This window comes from Pristiophorus japonicus, chromosome 4 (genome assembly GCF_044704955.1).
Source record: "Pristiophorus japonicus isolate sPriJap1 chromosome 4, sPriJap1.hap1, whole genome shotgun sequence".
NCBI lineage: Eukaryota > Metazoa > Chordata > Chondrichthyes > Pristiophoridae > Pristiophorus > Pristiophorus japonicus.
In genome coordinates, this window is record NC_091980.1 from 305,922,997 (window position 1) to 305,943,456 (window position 20,460).

The window sequence follows — 20,460 nt, forward strand, 5'->3', positions numbered from 1 at the left end:
TTAAGGATGTCATAGCAGCGCATTTGGAAAATGGTGACATGATAGGTCCAAGTCAGCATGGATTTGTAAAAGGGAGATCATGCTTGACAAATCTTCTGGAATTTTTTGAGGATGTTTCCAATAAAGTGGACAAAGGAGTACCAGTTGATGTGGTATATTTGGACTTTCAGAAGGCTTTCGACAAGGTCCCACACAGGAGATTAATGTGCAAAGTTAAAGCACATGGGATTGGGGGTAGTGTGCTGACGTGGATTGAGAACTGGTTGTCAGACAGGAAGCAAAGAGTAGGAGTAAATGGGTACTTTTCGGAATGGCAGGCAGTGACTAGTGGGGTACCGCAGGGTTCTGTGCTGGGGCCCCAGCTGTTTACATTATACATTAATGATTTAGACGAAGGGATTAAATGTAGTATCTCCAAATTTGCGGATGACACTAAGTTGGGTGGCAGTGTGATCTGCGAGGAGGATGCTATGAGGCTACAGAGTGACTTGGATAGGTTAGGTGAGTGGGCAAATGCGTGGCAGATGAAGTATAATGTGGATAAATGTGAGGTTATCCACTTTGGTGGTAAAAACAGAGAGACAGACTATTATCTGAATGGTGACAGATTAGGAAAAGGGAAGGTGCAACGAGACCTGGGTGTCATGGTACATCAGTCATTGAAGGTTGGCATGCAGGTACAGCAGGCGGTTAAGAAAGCAAATGGCATGTTGGCCTTCATAGCGAGGGGATTTGAGTACAGGGGCAGGGAGGTGTTGCTACAGTTGTACAGGGCCTTGGTGAGGCCACACCTGGAGTATTGTGTACAGTTTTGGTCTCCTAACTTGAGGAAGGACATACTTGCTGTTGAGGGAGTGCAGCGAAGATTCACCAGACTGATTCCCGGGATGGTGGGACTGACCTATCAAGAAAGACTGAATCAACTGGGCTTGTATTCACTGGAGTTCAGAAGAGTGAGAGGGGACCTCATAGAAACGTTTAAAATTCTGACGGGTTTGGACAGGTTGGATGCAGGAAGAATGTTCCCAATGTTGGGGAAGTCCAGAACCAGGGGTCACAGTCTAAGGATAAGGGGTAAGCCTTTTAGGACCGAGATAAGGAGAAACTTCTTCACCCAGAGAGTGGTGAACCTGTGGAATTCTCTACCACAGGAAGTAGTTGAGGCCAATTCACTAAATATATTCAAAAGGGAGTTAGATGAAGTCCTTAGTACTCGGGGGATCAAGGGGTATGGCGTGAAAGCAGGAAGTGGGTACTGAAGTTTCATGTTCAGCCATGAACTCGTTGAATGGCGGTGCAGGCTAGAAGGGCTGAATGGCCTGCTCCTGCACCTATTTTCTATGTTTCTATGTTTCTATGTTCAGTATTCACTAAGGAGGACACAAACAACCTTCCGGATATAAAAAGGGTCAGAGGGTCTAGTAGGGAGGAGGAACTGAGGGAAATCTTTATTAGTCGGGAAATTGTGTTGGGGAAATTGATGGGATTGAAGGCCGATAAATCCCCAGGGCCTGATGGACTGCATCCCAGAGTACTTAAGGAGGTGGCCTTGGAAATAGCGAATGCATTGACAGTCATTTTCCAACATTCCATTGACTCTGGATCAGTTCCTATGGAGTGGAGGGTAGCCAATGTAACCCCACTTTTTAAAAAAGGAGGGAGAGAGAAAACAGGGAATTATAGACCGGTCAGCCTGACCTCAGTAGTGGGTAAAATGATGGAATCAATTATTAAGGATGTCATAGCAGCGCATTTGGAAAATGGTGACATGATAGGTCCAAGTCAGCATGGATTTGTGAAGGGGAAATCATGTTTGACAAATCTTCTGGAATTTTTTGAGGATGTTTCCAGTAAAGTGGACAAAGGAGAACCAGTTGATGTGGTATATTTGGACTTCCAGAAGGCTTTCAACAAGGTCCCACACAAGAGATTAATGTGCAAAGTTAAAGCACATGGGATTGGGGGTAGTGTGCTGACGTGGATTGAGAACTGGTTGTCAGACAGGAAGCAAAGAGTAGGAGTAAATGGGTACTTTTCAGAATGGCAGGCAGTGACTAGTGGGGTACCGCAAGGTTCTGTGCTGGGGCCCCAGCTGTTTACATTGTACATTAATGATTTAGACGAGGGGATTAAATATAGTATCTCCAAATTTGCGGATGACACTAAGTTGGGTGGCAGTGTGAGCTGCGAGGAGGATGCTATGAGGCTGCAGAGTGACTTGGATAGGTTAGGTGAGTGGGCAAATGCATGGCAGATGAAGTATAATGTGGATAAATGTGAGGTTATCCACTTTGGTGGTGAAAACAGAGAGACAGACTATTATCTGAATGGTGACAGATTGGGAAAAGGGAAGGTGCAACGAGACCTGGGTATCATGGTACATCAGTCATTGAAGGTTGCAATGCAGGTACAGCAAGCGGTTAAGAAAACAAATGGCATGTTGGCCTTCATAGCGAGGGAATTTGAGTACAGGGGCAGGGAGGTGTTGCTACAGTTGTACAGGGCCTTGGTGAGGCCACACTTGGAGTATTGTGTACAATTTTGGTCTCCTAACTTGAGGAAGGACATTCTTGCTATTGAGGGAGTGCAGCGAAGATTCAACAGACTGATTCCCGGGATGGTGGGACTGACATATCAAGAAAGACTGGATCAACTGGGCTTGTATTCATTGGAGTTCAGAAGAATGAGAGGGGACCTCATAGAAACGTTTAAAATCCTGACGGGTTTAGACAGGTTAGATGCAGGAAGAATGTTCCCAATGTTGGGGAAGTGCAGAACCAGGGGTCACAGTCTAAGGATAAGGGGTAAGCCATTTAGGACCGAGATGAGGAGAGACTTCTTCACCCAGAGAGTGGTGAACCTGTGGAATTCTCTGCCACAGAAAGTGGTTGGGGCCAATTCACGAAATATATTCAAAATGGAGTTAGATGAAGTCCTTACTACTCAGGGGATCAAGGGGTATGGCGAGAAAGCAGGAAGGGGGTACTGAAGTTTCATGTTCAGCCATGAACTCATTGAATGGCGGTGCAGGCTAGAAGGGCTGAATGGCCTGCTCCTGCACCTTTTTCTATGTTTCTATGTTTCTAACCAGTCTCTCGATAAAGAAGTTTCTCCAGAATTCTTTATTGGATTTATGGGTGATGATCTTATATTTATGGCCCCTAGTCTTGGATTCCCTCACAAGTGGAAACATCTCTACGTCTACCCAATCGAAACCCTTCATAATTTTAAAGACCTTTATTAGGTCACCCCTCAGCCTTCTCTTCCAGAGAAAAGAGCCCCAAGCCTGTTCAATCTTTCCTGATAAGAATTATAGAATGATACAGTGCAGAAGGAGGCCATTTGGCCCATCATGACCGTGCCAGCTTTTTGCTAGAGCTATCCAACTAGTTCCATTCTGTTATTTCCCCATAATCCTGCAATTTTTTTTCCCCTTCATTTCCAGATCACAACTCGGTGTGTAAAAAAAATGTCCTCATGTCGCCTCTGGTTCTTTTGCCAATCACCTTAAATCTGTTGCCTCTAGTTACCAGCACTTCTGGCACTGGAAACAATTTCTCCTTATTTACTCTATCAAAATACTTTGCGGTTTTGAAAACCTCTATCAAATGTCCTCTTAACTTTCTCTTCTCTAAGGAGAAGAATCTCAGCTTCTCCAGTATCATCCTACTGTTCTCGCCAGAAAGCATCTACGATAACAGAATGAAAAGAAACTAAGTTGTGGATTTGAGTTTGGGTTTTGATAGCTTACAAAAGTAGCTTTAAAATAAAACTAGCAGGGGCTCCTTTTAGAACTATCGACTGTTTTCTGCAGGTAAACCTAATTGTAAGCAGACATGTCATCTGGTTTTAACGGAATAAAAGTAAGCCTTAAAATAAATTGACATGTACTGAGTTGCTGCTGTTAGCTCAAGAGGATTAGGCAGTGTGCCCCTTGGGAAATATATGTTCATCATCAGAAATCTGTCTAACTGAGCTTCTGTCCTAGCTGTGCAATCAATATGTACGCTGTAATATATCACCATAAAAGCACAATCACTTTCTGTGCAAACTATCAAATGCATTTCTTCAGCTCTTAAGGATCACAATTATTACTGCTGCTGATATTAAGGACACTTTAATTAGTCAAACCATCTGGGGCCAAACATTCATAAGCTTCAGCAACTAAAACCCTCCCAAGGCACTTGAAATGGTCCATTCTGAAGCTGAATGACGATTACAACATTTCACATGAACAAAGACCAATGGAAACCAGAGGAAGAGAAATATAAATTAGCCTTCAATGCTTCAATAAGTTTGATGATGCCAGTGTGAATTGTTTGTGTCAGGTAAACTCATCTCCCTTCGAGTGATGTGTCTACACAGTCTATGCCTGTTAAGTTGTTCATTTTTTTTGGCTTGAAAAAAATTCTAACTGATCCTCTAATTCAAATGAAACACTTTTGAATAAAACGGAACATTTGTTTTGCACAATTCGAATTTGAATGAATAGATAATTCAAAATAATCAACTCCAATTTAAGAGGAGGAGACTGTACACTATAAAGCCAAAGTGTGGAACCGAGGCAGACAGAGCAGCAAGGTCCCAGGTTTGATCACTGGTGCGTGCTGAGATAGCTGGTCACAGCTGGGTCAGAAGTACAGGATGAGTAATGACCTCAGCATCCCAGCACTAGTGAGAGGGGGAGGCTGGGGGGAAATCAGCAGATTTCCCATCCCGATGATTATCCAATAACCTGTGTGCGTATAGATGTCGGGTGATGACAGGATAAGGCTCTGCTGTAATGTTTTCCATGGATGAATAGCCCTCACCATCTAGGATGAAGGATGATCACTTGGCCGAGGTAGGGGAGACCTGCCAGTGCCTTTGGAACAGCATCAAATCAATGCCTTCAGAAGAGGACAAGAATGAAAACGTACTGATGCTTGACACGGCAGATTATATAGAGGCATCGGGTAAGGGTCAATGGTCCAACAAATGACTTGTTAAAAAGTGCAGATTCATCAGAATGGTATCGGGCCTAAAAGGGTTAAATTATGAGGACAGGTTGCACAGACTAGGGAGGCCGAAATTGCCCCTTTCCGAAAGGCCTGTTAGCGCCTCTGGGAACGCTAACGCGATAAGGGCTTTTTGCCCTGGGGCAAGTGGTGGAAGCGACCCGCCTGGAATTGCCCCCGGGTTGGCGAAAACGGCTTTGCGCAGCACCCCATAATTTTTGGCCAGGGTGGCGGCACACACGATGATGACATCATCATCGTGCGTGCCGACCCTTATCACCCTGCGCCGACCCTTTACACCTCTCTTAGCCACTGACCTGGCCTAAATCCTCCCTGGTGCCCCAGTGGGCGCCAGGAAAGAGGCTGTAGAGTTCGCAGTGGCCCTCCCCTTTAAAAGAGGAGAGACATTATGACATCATCAGCGCTGCACCGCACTTCCACCCTTCTATCGCCCCGCTACCACCACATCGAGGCGAATTATGCCTCCGATACCACCCGGCAGATTTTTGGGGAGTGAATGTTTAGTGTAGTGGATGGGGTGCCAATCAAGCGTGCTATTTTGTCTTGGATGATGTTGAGCTTCTTGAGTGTTGTTGGAGCTGCACTCATCCAGACAAGTGGAGAGTCATTCCATCACACTCCTGACTTGTGCCATGTAGATAGTGGAAAGGCTTTGGGGAGTCGGGAGGAGAGACACTCTCCACAAAACACCCAGCCTCTGACCTGCTTCTGCAGCCACAGTATTTATGTGGCTGGTCCAGTTCTGTTTCTGGTCAATGGTGACCCCCAGGATGTTGATGATGGGGGTTTTGGCAATGGTAATGCGGTTGAATGTCATGCTTGTTGGAGACAGCACAGAAATAGGCCATTCAGCCCAACTGGTCTATACCAGTGCGGATGCTCCACACACAAGCCTCCTCCCATCTTAATTCATCTCACCCTATCACCATGTCCTTTCATTTCTTCCTCCTTCATGTACTTATCTAGCTTCCCCATAAATGCATCTATGCTACTCGCCACAACTACATTAATGTGGTAGCAAGATCCACATTCTAACCACCCTCAGTAAAGAAAGTTTGGTTTCCCAAACAGATGCACAGCGATGTTTTGCTGACTGTCTCAGGCTTTTCCTTTACTTTTGGGGTTGCAGCTGTTTAAAGTCACAAGTGGGAATTGAATTTTCCAACGTGACTTCAACTGCTGCGTTCACAAGAGCCCCAGAAAGCATTAGCTCCAAGCTACTGAAAGGTGACAATTCAGGACAATTGTTTTATTTCCTAGGCCAGGTGCCAAAAGAACATACATCAATATCTTGTGCCTTACAATATGGTTCAGAGCTAGAAGGGAAAGATCTTCCCCCTTCCGCTAGATGGAGTTCCTATTCCCTTGAGTATGGGACATTAAGGGGTGATCTAATTGAGGTGTTTAAGGTGATCAAAGGAGTTGATAGGGTAGAGAGAGAGGAACTCTTTCCTTTGGTGGGAGAGTCCAGAACGAGGAGGCATAACCTTAAAATTAGAGCTAGGCCGTTCAGGGGTGATGTCAGGAAACACGTCTTCACACAAAGGGTATTGGAAATCTGGAACTCTCTCCCCCAATATGCTATTGAAGCTGGGGGTCACTTGAAAATTTTAAAACTGAGATTGGTAGATTTTTGTTAAGCAAGAGTATTAATGGTTATGGAACCAAGGTGTGTAAATGGAGTTAAGAAACAGATGGGCCACGATCTAATTGGATGGCAGAATAGGCTTGAGTGACTGAATGGCTTACTCCTGTCCTGATGTTCCTATGACTTACCTATCTCCAGTGTACACTTTCGGCCTCCTGCTGAGTGCATAGTTCTTGGTATTGGAGCCCAGGTGTAGAGGGTCGTCCAATAGTGAATGTTGTGGGGGATCTTCTAGTGGATTCCAGTAACTCTGTTCACACATTCCTCGCAAGAGTATCTCTGCCAGTTGCCTGGCAATTGTCTGCAAGGTAAACGTGCGTGTGAAAAACGTGTGCGCGAAACAAAGAGAAAAAGGTGCACTTCTAATCTTATCGTATGTTTTACTATCAATAAAGATACATATTTCGGTGATAAACACTTTAACATTGCTTCTTACTGCCATGTTTTTTTTATCCTTCTACAAATTCCTCCTCCAATTTTCCTCCTTTCCTAAAGGCCCAGATTCAAGCTGAGGTCCAGAGACTCGAATTCAATATCCAGGCTGACACTCCGCAGTGCAGCACTGACGGAGTGCTACACTGTCAGAGGTGCCGTCCTTCGGATGAGATGTTAAACCGAGGCCCCGTCTCCTCTCTTAGGTGGGCGTAAAAGATCCCACGGAACTATTTTGCAGAATAGCTGGGGAGTTCACCCCGGTGTGGTGACCAACATTTATCCCTCAACCAACATCAGAAAAAAGATTGAGTCACCCGTGGCTCAGTTGGTAGCACTCAGGCCTCTGACTCCGAAGGTTGTGGGTTCAAGTCCAACTTCAGAGACTTGAGCGCAACATCCAGACTGACACTCCAGTGCCATACTAAGGGAGTGCTGCACCGTCGGAGGTGCTGTCTTTCAGATGAGACGTTAAACCGAGGCCCCGTCTGCTTTCTCAGGTGGACGTAAACGGTCCCATGGCCACTATTTCGAAGATCAGGGGGTGTCCTGGCCAATATTTATCCCTCAATCAGCATCACTAAAACAAAGAGATTATCTGGTCATTATAACATTGCTGCATGTGGAAGTTTGCTCTGCTTATTGGCTGCTGAGTTTACCCACATTACAACAGTGACTGCACTTAAAAAAGTACTTCATTGGCTGTAAGGCATTTGGGATGTCCTGTGACTGTGAAAGGTGCTATAGAAATGCAAGTTCTTTCATTCTTTCTTTTTTTTTAAAAATGAAACACATTACACCAGTGACCAGGCCAGAGTAAGGCAGTAAAGGGACTTAAAATCTGCTGACAAGCACTTGGTCATTTCTCTTGACTGCTTTCTTGTAGCTGTTCTCAACTGTGGTTTTCTGTGATAACCCATTCATATTTAGTAAATCTCTGCATTTTTGAAAAATGTCAGAGGTATTTTTGGGGGAGTTTAAAAAAATGGGTTAAATAAAAGTAAAGAACAAAGTCACAAGTTTGGTGAAATTGGAGCGGGGGGAGGGTGGGTAAGAATGATATTCTTCAGCTGGAAAAAGTTGCCATCAGTCTTTATTCCTAAAGTACAATTTATAGCTGCGAATGTAGAACAGCAAAAAGCATTATAATAGTACTCCTAATTTGATTGGAATGCAGAGCAGGAAGAGAAGAACGCATGTTTGGAAAGCCGGGGGGGGGGGGGGGTGGGCGGGGAAATGCGGCAACAGTTCGATGAAAAGTGAAAACACAATGTCCTAGTAATTAAGAGAACTATTCAGTCTGTGTAACACCCACACTGTCTATATTTAACAGCAAATCTTCTGATGGAAACCGATTTTATGCCAGTGAAAGTGACTCAGCTTTCAGTTCTCCCACAGGTCCTATCACAGTTGGTTAATCCGCCAAAATGTTGAACATCAGATTATTTAACAAAACTGTAAGTGATATAATGATCCTAGGTGAAATGAATGTTTCCAGTATCAGCCCAGCATCTCGGGAGCTGGAGGCTCTTAGAGACACCATGAGGATGGATAATGTGGACAAAACTAGTGCAACAGGGAGCTGCTCTTCTGCAGCTGAGGTAAAGGGATACTATCGGGGAATAATAAGTACTGAGGGAGTGCTGCACTTTCGGAGGTGCCGTCTTTCGGATGAGATGTTTATCCGAGGTCCCGTCTGCTCTCTCAGCTGGACATAAAAGATCCCATGGCACTATTCCAGAGCAGGGCAGTTAGCCCCGATGTCCTGGCCAAAATTTATCCCTCAATCAACATCACAATAAAACCAAATAATTTGGTCAATCATCACATTGCTGTTTGTGGGAGCTTGCTGTGCACAAATTGGCTGCCTCGTTCCCTACATTACAACAGTGACTGTACTTCAAAAATGCTTCATTGGCTGTAAAGTGCTTCAGGACGTCCAGAGGTCGTGAAAGGCGCTATATAAATCCAAGTCTTTATTTCTTTCTAATAAAAGACTTATTGTTTCTGGCCTGAGCTATACCTTCCAGAGACATAGGCGTCGCTGGCAAGGCCGGCATTTATTGCCCAGCTCCTAATTGCCCTTGAGAAGATGATGGTGGGCCGCCTTCTTGAACCGTTGCAGTCCATGCGGTGAAGGTACTCCCACAGTGCTGTTAAGGAGGGGGTTCAAGGATTTTGACCCAGCGACAATAAAGGAACGGCGATATATTTCTAAGTTAGGATGGTGTGCGACTTGGAGGGGAACTTGGGTGTTCCCATTCACCCACTGCCCTTCTGGGTGGTAGAGGTTGCGATTTAGGAAGTAACCTAACCTACAAGTGCTAGATGCTGACAGTGCAAAGCATAAAAAGTATCTCAGCACCCACCAATGACATTGCTCATCTTGCAAATCACAAAGAATTCACGAAAAGAGCAATGGCAAGGATTCGAAGAATGGAAATTTATTCCAATTGGAAAGAGGTTTTAAAAAAAATCTCAATTTCTAAAGAGACGATAGTTAAGGCAGATGGGCCGAGGCAAGGAACCTTGTGGAACATATAAAATATTAAATGGGATTAGAGAAGATTTATCCCAAGTACTATTTAAAATAAGTCGTCATATTAGGACCAGATGTTATAAATAAAAACACGTGAAGAATGAATTTAGAAGGGATAGCAGAAAGAATATCTTCATATAAAAGGACAATAACTGGAAATAATCTGCCAGGCAGGAGAGTAGAGGTGCTAAAGTTAGGTACTATTCAAAACACAGTTGGATTCTAGACTGGGAGAACCTCACTAGGAGAGGGGTGCTCTACGGTGGATGAAGGGGCAGTTCTCGTCCTTGGGGTTTTCTCGACAACTATAAATTTATGTAACTAAGTGCAGATTTTGGTTTGGCCCGCGTGGCCCCTTTAACCGGCTGCTATTTAAAGACTAGCTCACTGGCTGCACGGGACTTGCACAGAGCCAGGCGGCCACACTGCTTAAAGGAACCTTGCAGAGTGCCGCTGAGATAATTAAATAACGAGAGCAACAGGCTTCCGAACGTGTGACAAAGGACAGGAGTGAATGCTCTCTCATTGCAGCTAATTGTTATTTGTTTGGGTCTTGTATAGATTAACACTCAGAAGCCTTACAGCAGCTTCCCCGCAGTGCAGGTCATTGCTAGGCTATAAGCATATTTAGGATGGGGTGGAGAATGGTGCTGTGCAGTCATTGTTCTAAGCACCCTGCCGTCTTTCCTTTTCTTTTGGCTCAATAAAGTTACAACATTAACTGCATAAGAACCTCCAGCCTAAATTTCCTACTGACAATAAAAGACTTGCATTTTTATAGTGCCTTTCACGACCATCGGAAATCCTATAGCACTTTACAGCCAATGAAGTACTTTTTAAAGTGTAGTCACTGTTGGAATGTAGGAATGTAGGAAACAATTTGCACACAGCAAGCGCCCTCAAAAAAGCAATGATATAATAACCAGATAATCTGTTTCAGTGATGTTGAGTGAAGGATAAATATTGGCCAGGACACCGGGGCTAACTCCCCTGCTCTTCTTTGAAATAGTGCCACGGGATTTTTTACATCCACCTGAGAGCAAAAACGGGGCCTCGGTTTAACGTCTCATCCGAAAGACGGCAGCTCCGACAGTGCAGCACTCCCTTAGTACGGCACTGTACTGGAGTGTCAGCCTAGGTTTTTGTGCTCAAGTCTCTGCGACTTGAACCCACAACCTTCATGACTCAGAGGCGAGGGTGCTACCAACTGATCCATGGCTGAATGATGATTTGGAAGTGGTCAAGTGATGCACTGGCATCGCCACAGACTCATGTGGTGTACTCTTTTTGTCAATGGTCACTTGGCCTGTGCTCTGGGCTTGTTTTCAATTATTGAGTGGAGGAAGGAATCCGTTTCAGCTTTATGCCTTCTCAGAGGGCATCTTGAATGCCACGATAGGATCTTTGCACCCATCAATTATTACCGCCTGCGCCTGGTTCAATCAGATGGGAATCTTAAAATCATTCACAGATTTGGATTTTTTTCCCGTTCACTTGCTCCTTCTCCTGAAGTCGCTGACCCTTCCTGCAATATAGTTCCTCAGCTGCCAACAGACTTCCATTCGAGTATCATTCTTCATGTCTGACAGCAAGTGTTGAAGCTACACCACAGCTGAGCCCAATCCCATCACCCACCAGCATGGGGTCATGGGATAGTGACCAGGAGTAGGAAGCTTGTTGGATTTTTCTTTCTTTCACTCATCAACAACTTGCATTTATAGCACCTTTAATGTATATAACAAGAAAATCTCAAAGCATATCATAGAGATGTAATCAAATAAAAAAGAATTTAAAGCAAATTGCAGCACCTCATACTGCTGCCCTGGCTGCGATCAGCTGACTTGGCGCAGGGCAAGGATCAATCCTGTGTCCTTCCGGGGCTCTATAGCTCAATACTGCAGCTAATGTAGCATTGAACCACAAAGCGGTCAAGGGGGCCTTTGCCCGTCACTTTTAAATGATTATTCTTGTGGCTTGTACTTTTGTAGAATAGCGATCTCCAGGCACTTTTGCTATGAAACCATTGGTGTGACTGTATCTGGATACATTTAAATGGCTACAAAGAGTTGCCAATAATTGGACAGCCCTTTCAAAGAGCCAGCACAGGCACGATGGGCTGAAGGGCTCTTTCTGGTGCTTTATCATTCTATAATTCTGATGAAAGGTCATCGACCTGAAACGTTAACTCTGTTTTTCTCTCCGCAAATGCTGCCTGATCTGTAATATTTTGCTTTTATTTTGCCGCTAATTCTCTTCTATTTCAACGAAGTGTTGATCAGATGTTATACATAAGATGATGAAATGCCTCAGCTACTCTTTATATGCATTTAGTCATAACAAAAACAGGAAGGGGACTTGACTGGCATAGGCCAGTTGCCCGAATGGCCATGTTACTGTGCTGAAAATTCTATGTAAACCTGTAATCAATTTAATTTGTGCATTTCCTCTTACAAAATATCTGGCCAGCACTGAGCCCTACAGACCAGGAATTCAACCCCAGACAGCAGAGTTGGCAGATTATCAACGAGGCCAGCAATTGAGGCGATATAATTGGCCACAGTACCAGAGCTTGAGGGGGAAAGATTATGTGCCCTGGTTCCTGTCTTGATCACTATCACAACAACAACTTGCATTTTTATAGTGTCTTAAGGCGCTTCATGACAGGATCGGTCCAAGTCAGAATGGATTTATGAAAGGGAAATCATGCTCGACGAATTTTCTGGAATTTTTTGAGGATGTAACTGGTAGAATGGACAAGGGAGAACCAGTGGATGTGGTGTATTTGGACTTTAAAAAGGCTTTTGAAAAGGTCCCACATAAGAGATTGTTGTGCAAAGTCAAAGCGCATGGTATTGGGGGTAATGTACTGACGTGGATAGAGGCAGACAGGAAGCAGAGAGTCGGGATCAACGGGTCCTTTTCACTTTTCAGAATGGCAGGCAGTAACTAGTGGAGTGCCGCAGGGCTCAGTGCTGGGACCCCAGCTACTTACAATATACATTAACGATTTGGATGAAGGAATTGAGTGTAATATCTCCAAGTTTGCAGATGACACTAAGCTGGGTGGCGGTGTGAGCTGTGAGGGGGCGCTAAGAGGCTGCAGGGTGACTTGGACAGGTTAGATGAGCAGGCAAATGCATAGCAGGTACAGTATAATGTGGATAAATGTGAGGTTATCCACTTTGGGGGCAAAAACACGAAGGCAGAATATTATCTGAATGGCGGCAGATTAAGAAAAGGGGAGGTGCAACGAGACCTGGGTATCATGGTTCATCAGTCATTGAAAGTTGGCATGCAGGTACAACAGGCGGTGAAGAAGGCAAATGGTATGTTGGCCTTTATAGCTGGGGATTTGAGTATAGGAGCGGGGAGGTCTTACTGCAGTTGTACAGGGCCTTAGTGAGGCCTCACCTGGAATATTGTGTTCCGTTTTGGTCTCCTAATCTGAGGAAGGACGTTCTTGCTATTGAGGGAGTGCAGCGAAGGTTCACCAGACTAATTCCAGGGATGGCTGAACTGTCATATGAGGAGAGAATGGATCAACTGGGCCTTTATTCACTGGAGTTTAGAAGGATGAGAGGGGATCTCATAGAAACATGTAAGATTCTGACGGGACTGGACAGGTTAGATGCGGGAAGAATGTTCCCGATGTTGGGTAAGTCCAGAACCAGGGGACATTGTCTTAGGATAAGGGGTAGGCCATTTAGGACTGAGATGACGAGAAACTTCTTCACTCAGAGAGTTGTTAACCTGTGGAATTCCCTGCCGCAGAGAGTTGTTGATGCCAGTTCATTGGATATATTCAAGAGGGAGTTAGATATGGCCCTTACGGCTAAGGTGATCAAGGGGTATGGTGAGAAAGCAGGAAAGGGATACTGAGGGAATGATCAGCCATGATCTTATTGAATAGCGGTGCAGGCGCGAAGGGCCGAATGGCCTATTCCTGCATCTATTTTCTACGTTTCTATGTTTCACAAGAGCATTATAAGTCAAAATATACACCCAGCCACACAAGGAGGTTTTGGGACAGGTTGGTCAATGAGGTAGGTTTTAAGGAGCGGCTCAAAGGAGGACACAGAGGCGGAGAGGGTTAGGAAGGGAATTCCAGAGCTTAGGGCCTAGTTGGCTGAAGGCATGGCCGCCAATGGTGGAGCGAAGAAAATTGGGGATGCGCAAGAGGCCAGAATTGGAGGAGCACAGAGATCTCGGAGAGTTTTAAGGCTAGAGGAGGTTATACAGATAGAGAAGGGCAAGGCCATGCAGGGTTTTGCAAACTGAGAATTTTAATGTTGAGGTGCGAGAGGGCCGGTGGCCAAAGTAGGTCAGCGAGCATAGGAGTGATGGATAAACGGGACTTTCTGCGAGTTAGGATACAGTTTCGATGAGCTCGTTTACAGAGGGTGCAAGGTGGGAGGTTGGCCAGCAACCAGTATTGGCTCAGTAATGATGCTATCCATGGTGCAGCAGCCTGCTGACACACTTAAGTTCACAGATGAAGTCCAGTCACTTGGGCAAGGTGCCAGAAGGCAGCTAATGACCGTGCAACTGCATTCCAGCAGCTTCAGTAGGGGAAGAACATTGAAGATGGTGGAGAAATTCCCTTTCTTCAGTAAGAAAATAACTGGAATAATAAATATTCTGTAATTTCTCGGAGTCGTGTTACACTGCACGGTGGCACTTTGATGGCATTTGGCCATGAACCTGTGTTTTGTTGGACCGCCCATGAGATGCAACGCCATACTGTGCAGCAGTGTTCAGATTGCTGTAACAGTTACCTTAAATATTACCGATCTGGGCTCACTTTTGATAGCTCCCTCTCACACTGTGGGGCCTCTATGGTCACTCACCATCCGCAAATTCTGTGTGGTTCTCGTTTCCACAGCTCTCAAGATTTCTCGAAACCGGGTAACTCCTCTTGTCAAGTTTCTGTATAAATGTAACGTAGGAGAATTAACAAGATTTAAAAAAAGAATAATTAAGAAATTAGCAAAGATAAATTTCATTCTAAGATGAGCACAATACTCCAACAACTGGTTCTCAACTGAACGGCTTTTAGCCAGTATCAGTAAAAGTGACCATGAAGCTGTCAGATTGTTGTAAAAAACCCAACTGGTTCACTAATGTGCTTTGGGGAAGGAAATCTGCCTTCCTTACCCGGTCTGGGCCTATATATGATTCAAGACCCACAACAATATGATTGACTCTTAACTGCCCTCTGAAATGGCAGAGCAAGCCACTCAGTTGTATCAAACTGCTACAAAAAAAAAATGAAATTGGACAGATCACTTGGCTGTGACCTAGGAAGTCGCTGACAAAGCTGGCATTTATTGCCCTGCATTTGTGCAGTGACGGTGCTACCACAGTGCTGTTAGGTAGGGAGGTCCAGAATTTTGATCCAGCGATGATGAAGGAACGGTGATATATGCCCAAGGCAGAGGGGAAATTGCAGGTGATGATGTTCCCATGCATCTGCTGACTTTCGTCCTTCTGGGTGATGGAAGTTGTTGGTTTGAGAGGTGCTGCCGAAGAAGCATGCACTTGGCATGTTGCCCCAGTGCATCCTGTGGTTAGTACATACCGCAGCCACTGGGTAGCATAATAATAAGATGCTGTCAAGACTACTTTAGACAATAGACACCTTAAAGATTTGAACCCGACGGTGGCATGTAGGGAAAAAAAACGCAGGATTGTAGTTATGCCGAGAAATTAAATTGGGGAGGATTGCAGCAGCCCTACGGCTACCCCAGGTAACTAGGGATTTATACAATTTAAAGCAGTATGCAGGGTATTAACTTTATTAAATAAACTCAGTTAATCAAGAGATCCTGCTTTAAGTGGCCATTCGTTTTCAGGTGCTGTCAAGAGGAGGGAGAAAAATCAGTTGGTTCAATTTCGGAAACTGTCGGGGGAGTGCTGCAACATTGAGTGATCTGGTACTGCTTGCTGCATTTGCTTGCTGTGTGATAATTTACAGTCCGCAGTGGCCATTAGATTGGCTCTCTATCTTCTTACACTTAACAGAATTCCAAGCCTCTTTAGAAAAGTGAGTAGGATTAGAAAAGAATAAAGCCATTCTTAAACATTCTTCCCTTCCCACAAGTTTATCCACGGATTTTCATCGTTCTGTCAAAGAAGCAATGGAAACCCAGCGGAATTTGACTGTATGATCTCCATCCCCCCACCCTGCCCACCGTTCACTGGATGTTTTATTGCTGGTTGGTTCTGAATCTAATCTCGCCTGTTCCACATCTGCATGTCAACTCATCAACAGTGGTTTGATAACCCTAAGCCCTGATCACACCATTAACAGACGAATCATTGTTCAAAGACCAGCAGTTAAACCTGTACAGAACAAACACCAATTGGCATGTTAAACATTTCAGTGTGGGTCTGGGTCTATACTGGCGTATTAACTACAAATCTAATTTCACATGTACGGTTCTCTTCCCTGACTGAGCCTGACACTGTGACTCGGAGCAAGTCCCTGATTCTGTTGTAGCCCCCTGGGACGTCCCAATGTTGCTACCTCTCCCTCTCTCGTCAGTTCCGAATGCCTCTATCTCTCCAGTCAGTCCCCAATGCTGCTGTCTCTCTCCCATCAGTCCCCGATACTGCTGGCTCTCTCGCATGAGCCTCCACTACTGCTACCTCTCTCCCATGAGCCTTCGATACAGCTGCCTCATTCATGAGATGAAGGAGTTGTCTTATGAAGAAAGGTTGAGCCTAATTTCATTGGAGTTTAGAAGAATGAGAGGTGATCATATTAAAACGTGTAAGATTCTGAGGGGGCTTGACAGGGTAGATCATCATCATCATGGACAGTCCCTCGGAATCGAGGAAGACTTGCTTCCACTCCTTTAAGTGAGTTCTTTGATGGCTGAACAATACGAGAGCCACAGACCCTATTATAGGTGGGACAGACATTTGTTGAGGGAAGGGGTTGGTGGAGCTGGTTTGCGGCGCACTCCTTCCGCTGCCTGCGCTTGACCTCCATGCTCTTTGTGTTGAGACACGAAGAGCTCACGCCCTCCCGGATGCACTTTCTCCACCTCGGGCGGTCTTCGGCCAGGGTCTCCCAGGTGTCAGTGGTGATGTTTACCAGGGAGGCTTTGAGGGTGTCCTTGTAACATTTCCGCTGCCCACCTTTGGCTAGTTTACCATGAAGGAGCTCTGCATAAAGCATTTGCTTAGGGAGTCTCCTATCTGGCATGCGAACTATGTGGCCTGCCCAGCGAAGCTGATCGAGTGTGGTCAGTGTTTCAATGCTGGGGATGTTAGCCTGGACGAGGACACTGATGTTATTGCGCCTGTCCTCCCAGGGGATTTGCAGGATCTTACGGAGACATCGTTGGTGATATATCTCCAGTGACTTGAGGTGCCTTCTATACATCGTCCATGCCTCAGATCCATACAGGGTAGATACAGACAGGGTAAATACAGAGAGGATGTCTCCCCTCGCGGGGGAACCTAGGACTAGGAGGCATAGTTTCAGAATAAGGGGTGGCCCATTTAAAACAGAGATGAGGAGGAATTTCTTCTCTCAGAAGGTCGTAAATCTTCGGAATTATCTACCCCAGAGAGCAGTGGAAGCTGGGTCATTGAATATAATTAAGGTGGAAAGAAGCAGATTTTTGAAAGATAAGGGAGTCAAGAGTTATGGGGAACGGGCAAGGAAGTGGAGTTGAGGCCAAGATCAGATCAGCCATGATCTTATTGAATGGCGGAGAAGGCTCGAGGGGCCAAATGGCTTACTCATGCTCCTATTTCTTATGTTCTTATGTACCAAAATAATCACACTGCTGCCATTCAGTGTCAGAGCTCCAGCCTCCTAAAGGGACTAATTTAACTGTTGCAAACCTGTCATTCATTTATTATGTGTGTGTGGTATTTATAGAGTTAAAGTACACTCTACGCATGACATTTAACCATGTGGATTAAAGACAGGGATTTATTTTAGGTGACTGCACTTTGGGGGGGGGGAAATTCCTTAAACAGACAATTGTTTGGATAGCTTAACTATTACTGATACAACCTGGAATAATTCAATTCATTGCATATACTCACTACAGGACCTTCCTTGGGGAGCGTGCTTGATATGAATGAAATTCTTTTAGCTAAAGAATTAGTTCTAATAGAAACATAGAAAATAGGTGCAGGAGTAGGACATTCAGCCCTTTGAGCCTGCACCACCATTCAATAAGATCATGGCTGATCATTCCCTCAGTACCCATTTCCTGCTTTTTCTCCATACCCTTGATCCCTTTAGCCGTAAGGGCCATATCTAACACCCCCTTGAATATATCCAATGAACTGGCATCAACAATTCTCTGCGGTATGGAATTCCACAGGTTAACAACTCTCTGAGTGAAGAAGTTTCTCCTCATCTCAGTCCTAAATGGCTTATCCCTTATCCTTAGACTATGTCTCCTGGTTCTGGACTTCCCCAACATCGGGAACATTCTTCCTGCATCTAACCTGTCCAGTCCTGTCAGAATTTTATGTTTCTATGAGATCCCCTCTCATCCTTCTAAACTCCAGTGAATACAGGACCACTCGATCCAGTCTCTCCTCATATGTCAGTCCTGCCATCCCAGGAATCAGTCTGGTGAACCTTCGCTGCACTCCCTCAAAAGCAAGAACGTCCTTCCTCAGATTAGGAGACTAAAACTGAACTGAATATTCCAGGTGAGGCCTCACTTAGGTCCTGTACAACTGCAGTAAGACCTCCCTGCTCCTATACTCAAATCCCCTAGCTATGAAGGCCAACATACCATTTGCCTTCTTCACCGCCTGCTGAACCTGCATGCCAACTTTCAATGACTGGTGTACCATGACACCAAGTTCTCGCTGCACCTCCCCTTTTTCCTAATCTGCTGCCATTCAGATAATATTCTGCCTTCGTGTTTTTGCCCCCAAAGTGGATAACCTCACATTTATCCACATTATACTGCATCTGCCATGCATTTGCCCACTCACCTAACCTGTCCAAGTCACCCTGCAGCCTCTTAGCATCCTCCTCACAGCTCACACTGCCACCCAGCTTAGTGTCATCTGCAAACTTGGAGATATTACACTCAATTCCCTCATCCAAATCATTAATGGATATTGTAAATAGCTGGGGTCCCAGCACTGAGCCCTGCAGTACCCCACTAGTTACTGCCTGCCATTCTGAAAAGGACCCGTTTATCCCGACTCTCTGCTTCCTGTCTACCAACCAGTTCTCTATCCACGTCAGTATATTACCTCCAATACCATGTGCTTTAATTTTGTACACCAATCTCTTGTGCGGGACCTCGTCAAAAGCCTTTTGAAAGTTCAAATACACCACACCCACTTGTTCACCTTTGTCCACTCTACCAGTTACATCCTCAAAAAATTCTAGAAGATTTGTCAAGCAGGATTTCCCTTTCATAAATCCATGCTGATTTGGGCCGATCCCCTCACTACTTTCTAAAATTTGCTGCTATTTCATCTTTAATAATTGATTCCAACATTTTCCCCACTACTGATGTCAGGTTAACCAGTCTATAATTATCTGTTTTCTCTCTCCCTCCTTTCTTAAAAAATGGTGTTACATTAGCTACCCTCCAGTCCATAGCTTGCCATTTTCAAGCAATAGTGTCCAGTTAAGCAACTTTATACATTTTTTTATATATATGGGAATAGCTGAGACTGCTGCAGCTGAAAGATCCAAGCTACATGGCATTTAGATTCCACAAGAGAGAGAGATCAGGTCAATATAATTAGCGCTGAATACTCAAGTAGCATCTGTGCAACAAATCACTAACATTTTACTGAATCATAATTATCTACAATGGAATTATGGCAGATGGTTTCTTTACTTGAAGGGAAAAAATTGCAGGGCTGTGGAAAAAGAGTGGGGGGGGGGGGGGGGGCGGTGGCGAGAATGGGACTAATCAGATCGCTCTTTCAAAGAGCTGGCACAATGGGCCGAATGGCTTCTTTCTGTGGCGTATGATTCCAGCTCAAGGTATTCATACTCGCTCGCTCTATAAATATAAAAAATCTTTCGGCTGCCTAAATGCAACCCGCCCATAAGTTTTAATATCTGTCACAGTATTATTGGTCACTCTTTTGTGTCAACTTTTCCCATTGTAAGTTCCTGTGTCCACAATTTCCATTGCTTTTCCTGTGTCGTCTTTCACCATCAAGGTTTGTTAAGGAACCAGCCATACTGCTCAAAATGTTGTGAAAAAAATGATGCAATTTTTCTCAGTAACTGAAATTTTTAATGTTCAAAATAAAACATTAAATGAAAAAATTCCATATTTCACAATAATGATTAAATTTAGCAATTAGAATGTCTGCCTTTTAATACCTTAATTAAATTTTTACTTAAAGCTTTCAATCTCTCCAAAAAGCCTGGACCTTTTGTCAAGAGTGGTAACTCTGTTAGCCAAAGAACATAAGAAAAATGAACAGTTGTAGCCATACGGCCCCTCGAGCCTGCTCCGCCATTCAATACAATCCTGGCTGATCCGATCATGGACTCAGCTCCACTTCACTGCCCGTTCCCCAAGGCAGGTCCTGTAGTGAGTATATGCAATGAATTGAATTATCCCAGGATGTATCAGTAATAGTCAAGCTATCCAAACAATTGTCTGCTTAAGGAATTCTCCCCACACCACCTCTCAAAACAATATTTGAAGCAAAGCTAGAGAAATAATTTCAAAAGCTTTATTCAGTAAAATTTGTACTGCAAGGTTTTTAAAAAAACTCTTCGCACCTTTTTTTGTCTCTTACCAAAGTTTCTACGTGTTACTCTTGGCCTGCATTCAGACCTCCACTAATGCTCCTCTATA

General features: G+C 44.5%; 1 protein-coding gene across 9 annotated transcripts in view; it reads right to left on the bottom strand.

Annotated features, from left to right (window-relative positions):
• Positions 1-20,460, bottom strand: part of ttc7b (tetratricopeptide repeat domain 7B) — a 453,719-nt gene that overhangs the window by 238,737 nt on the left and 194,522 nt on the right. For all 9 annotated transcript variants that reach the window (XM_070879667.1, XM_070879664.1, XM_070879666.1 and 6 more), the window contains 2 exons: positions 14,485-14,563; positions 6,795-6,967 (listed from right to left, as the gene is read on the bottom strand). In XM_070879667.1, the coding sequence (XP_070735768.1) occupies positions 6,795-6,967; positions 14,485-14,563 (252 nt within the window). The remainder of the gene's footprint in view (positions 1-6,794; positions 6,968-14,484; positions 14,564-20,460) is intronic.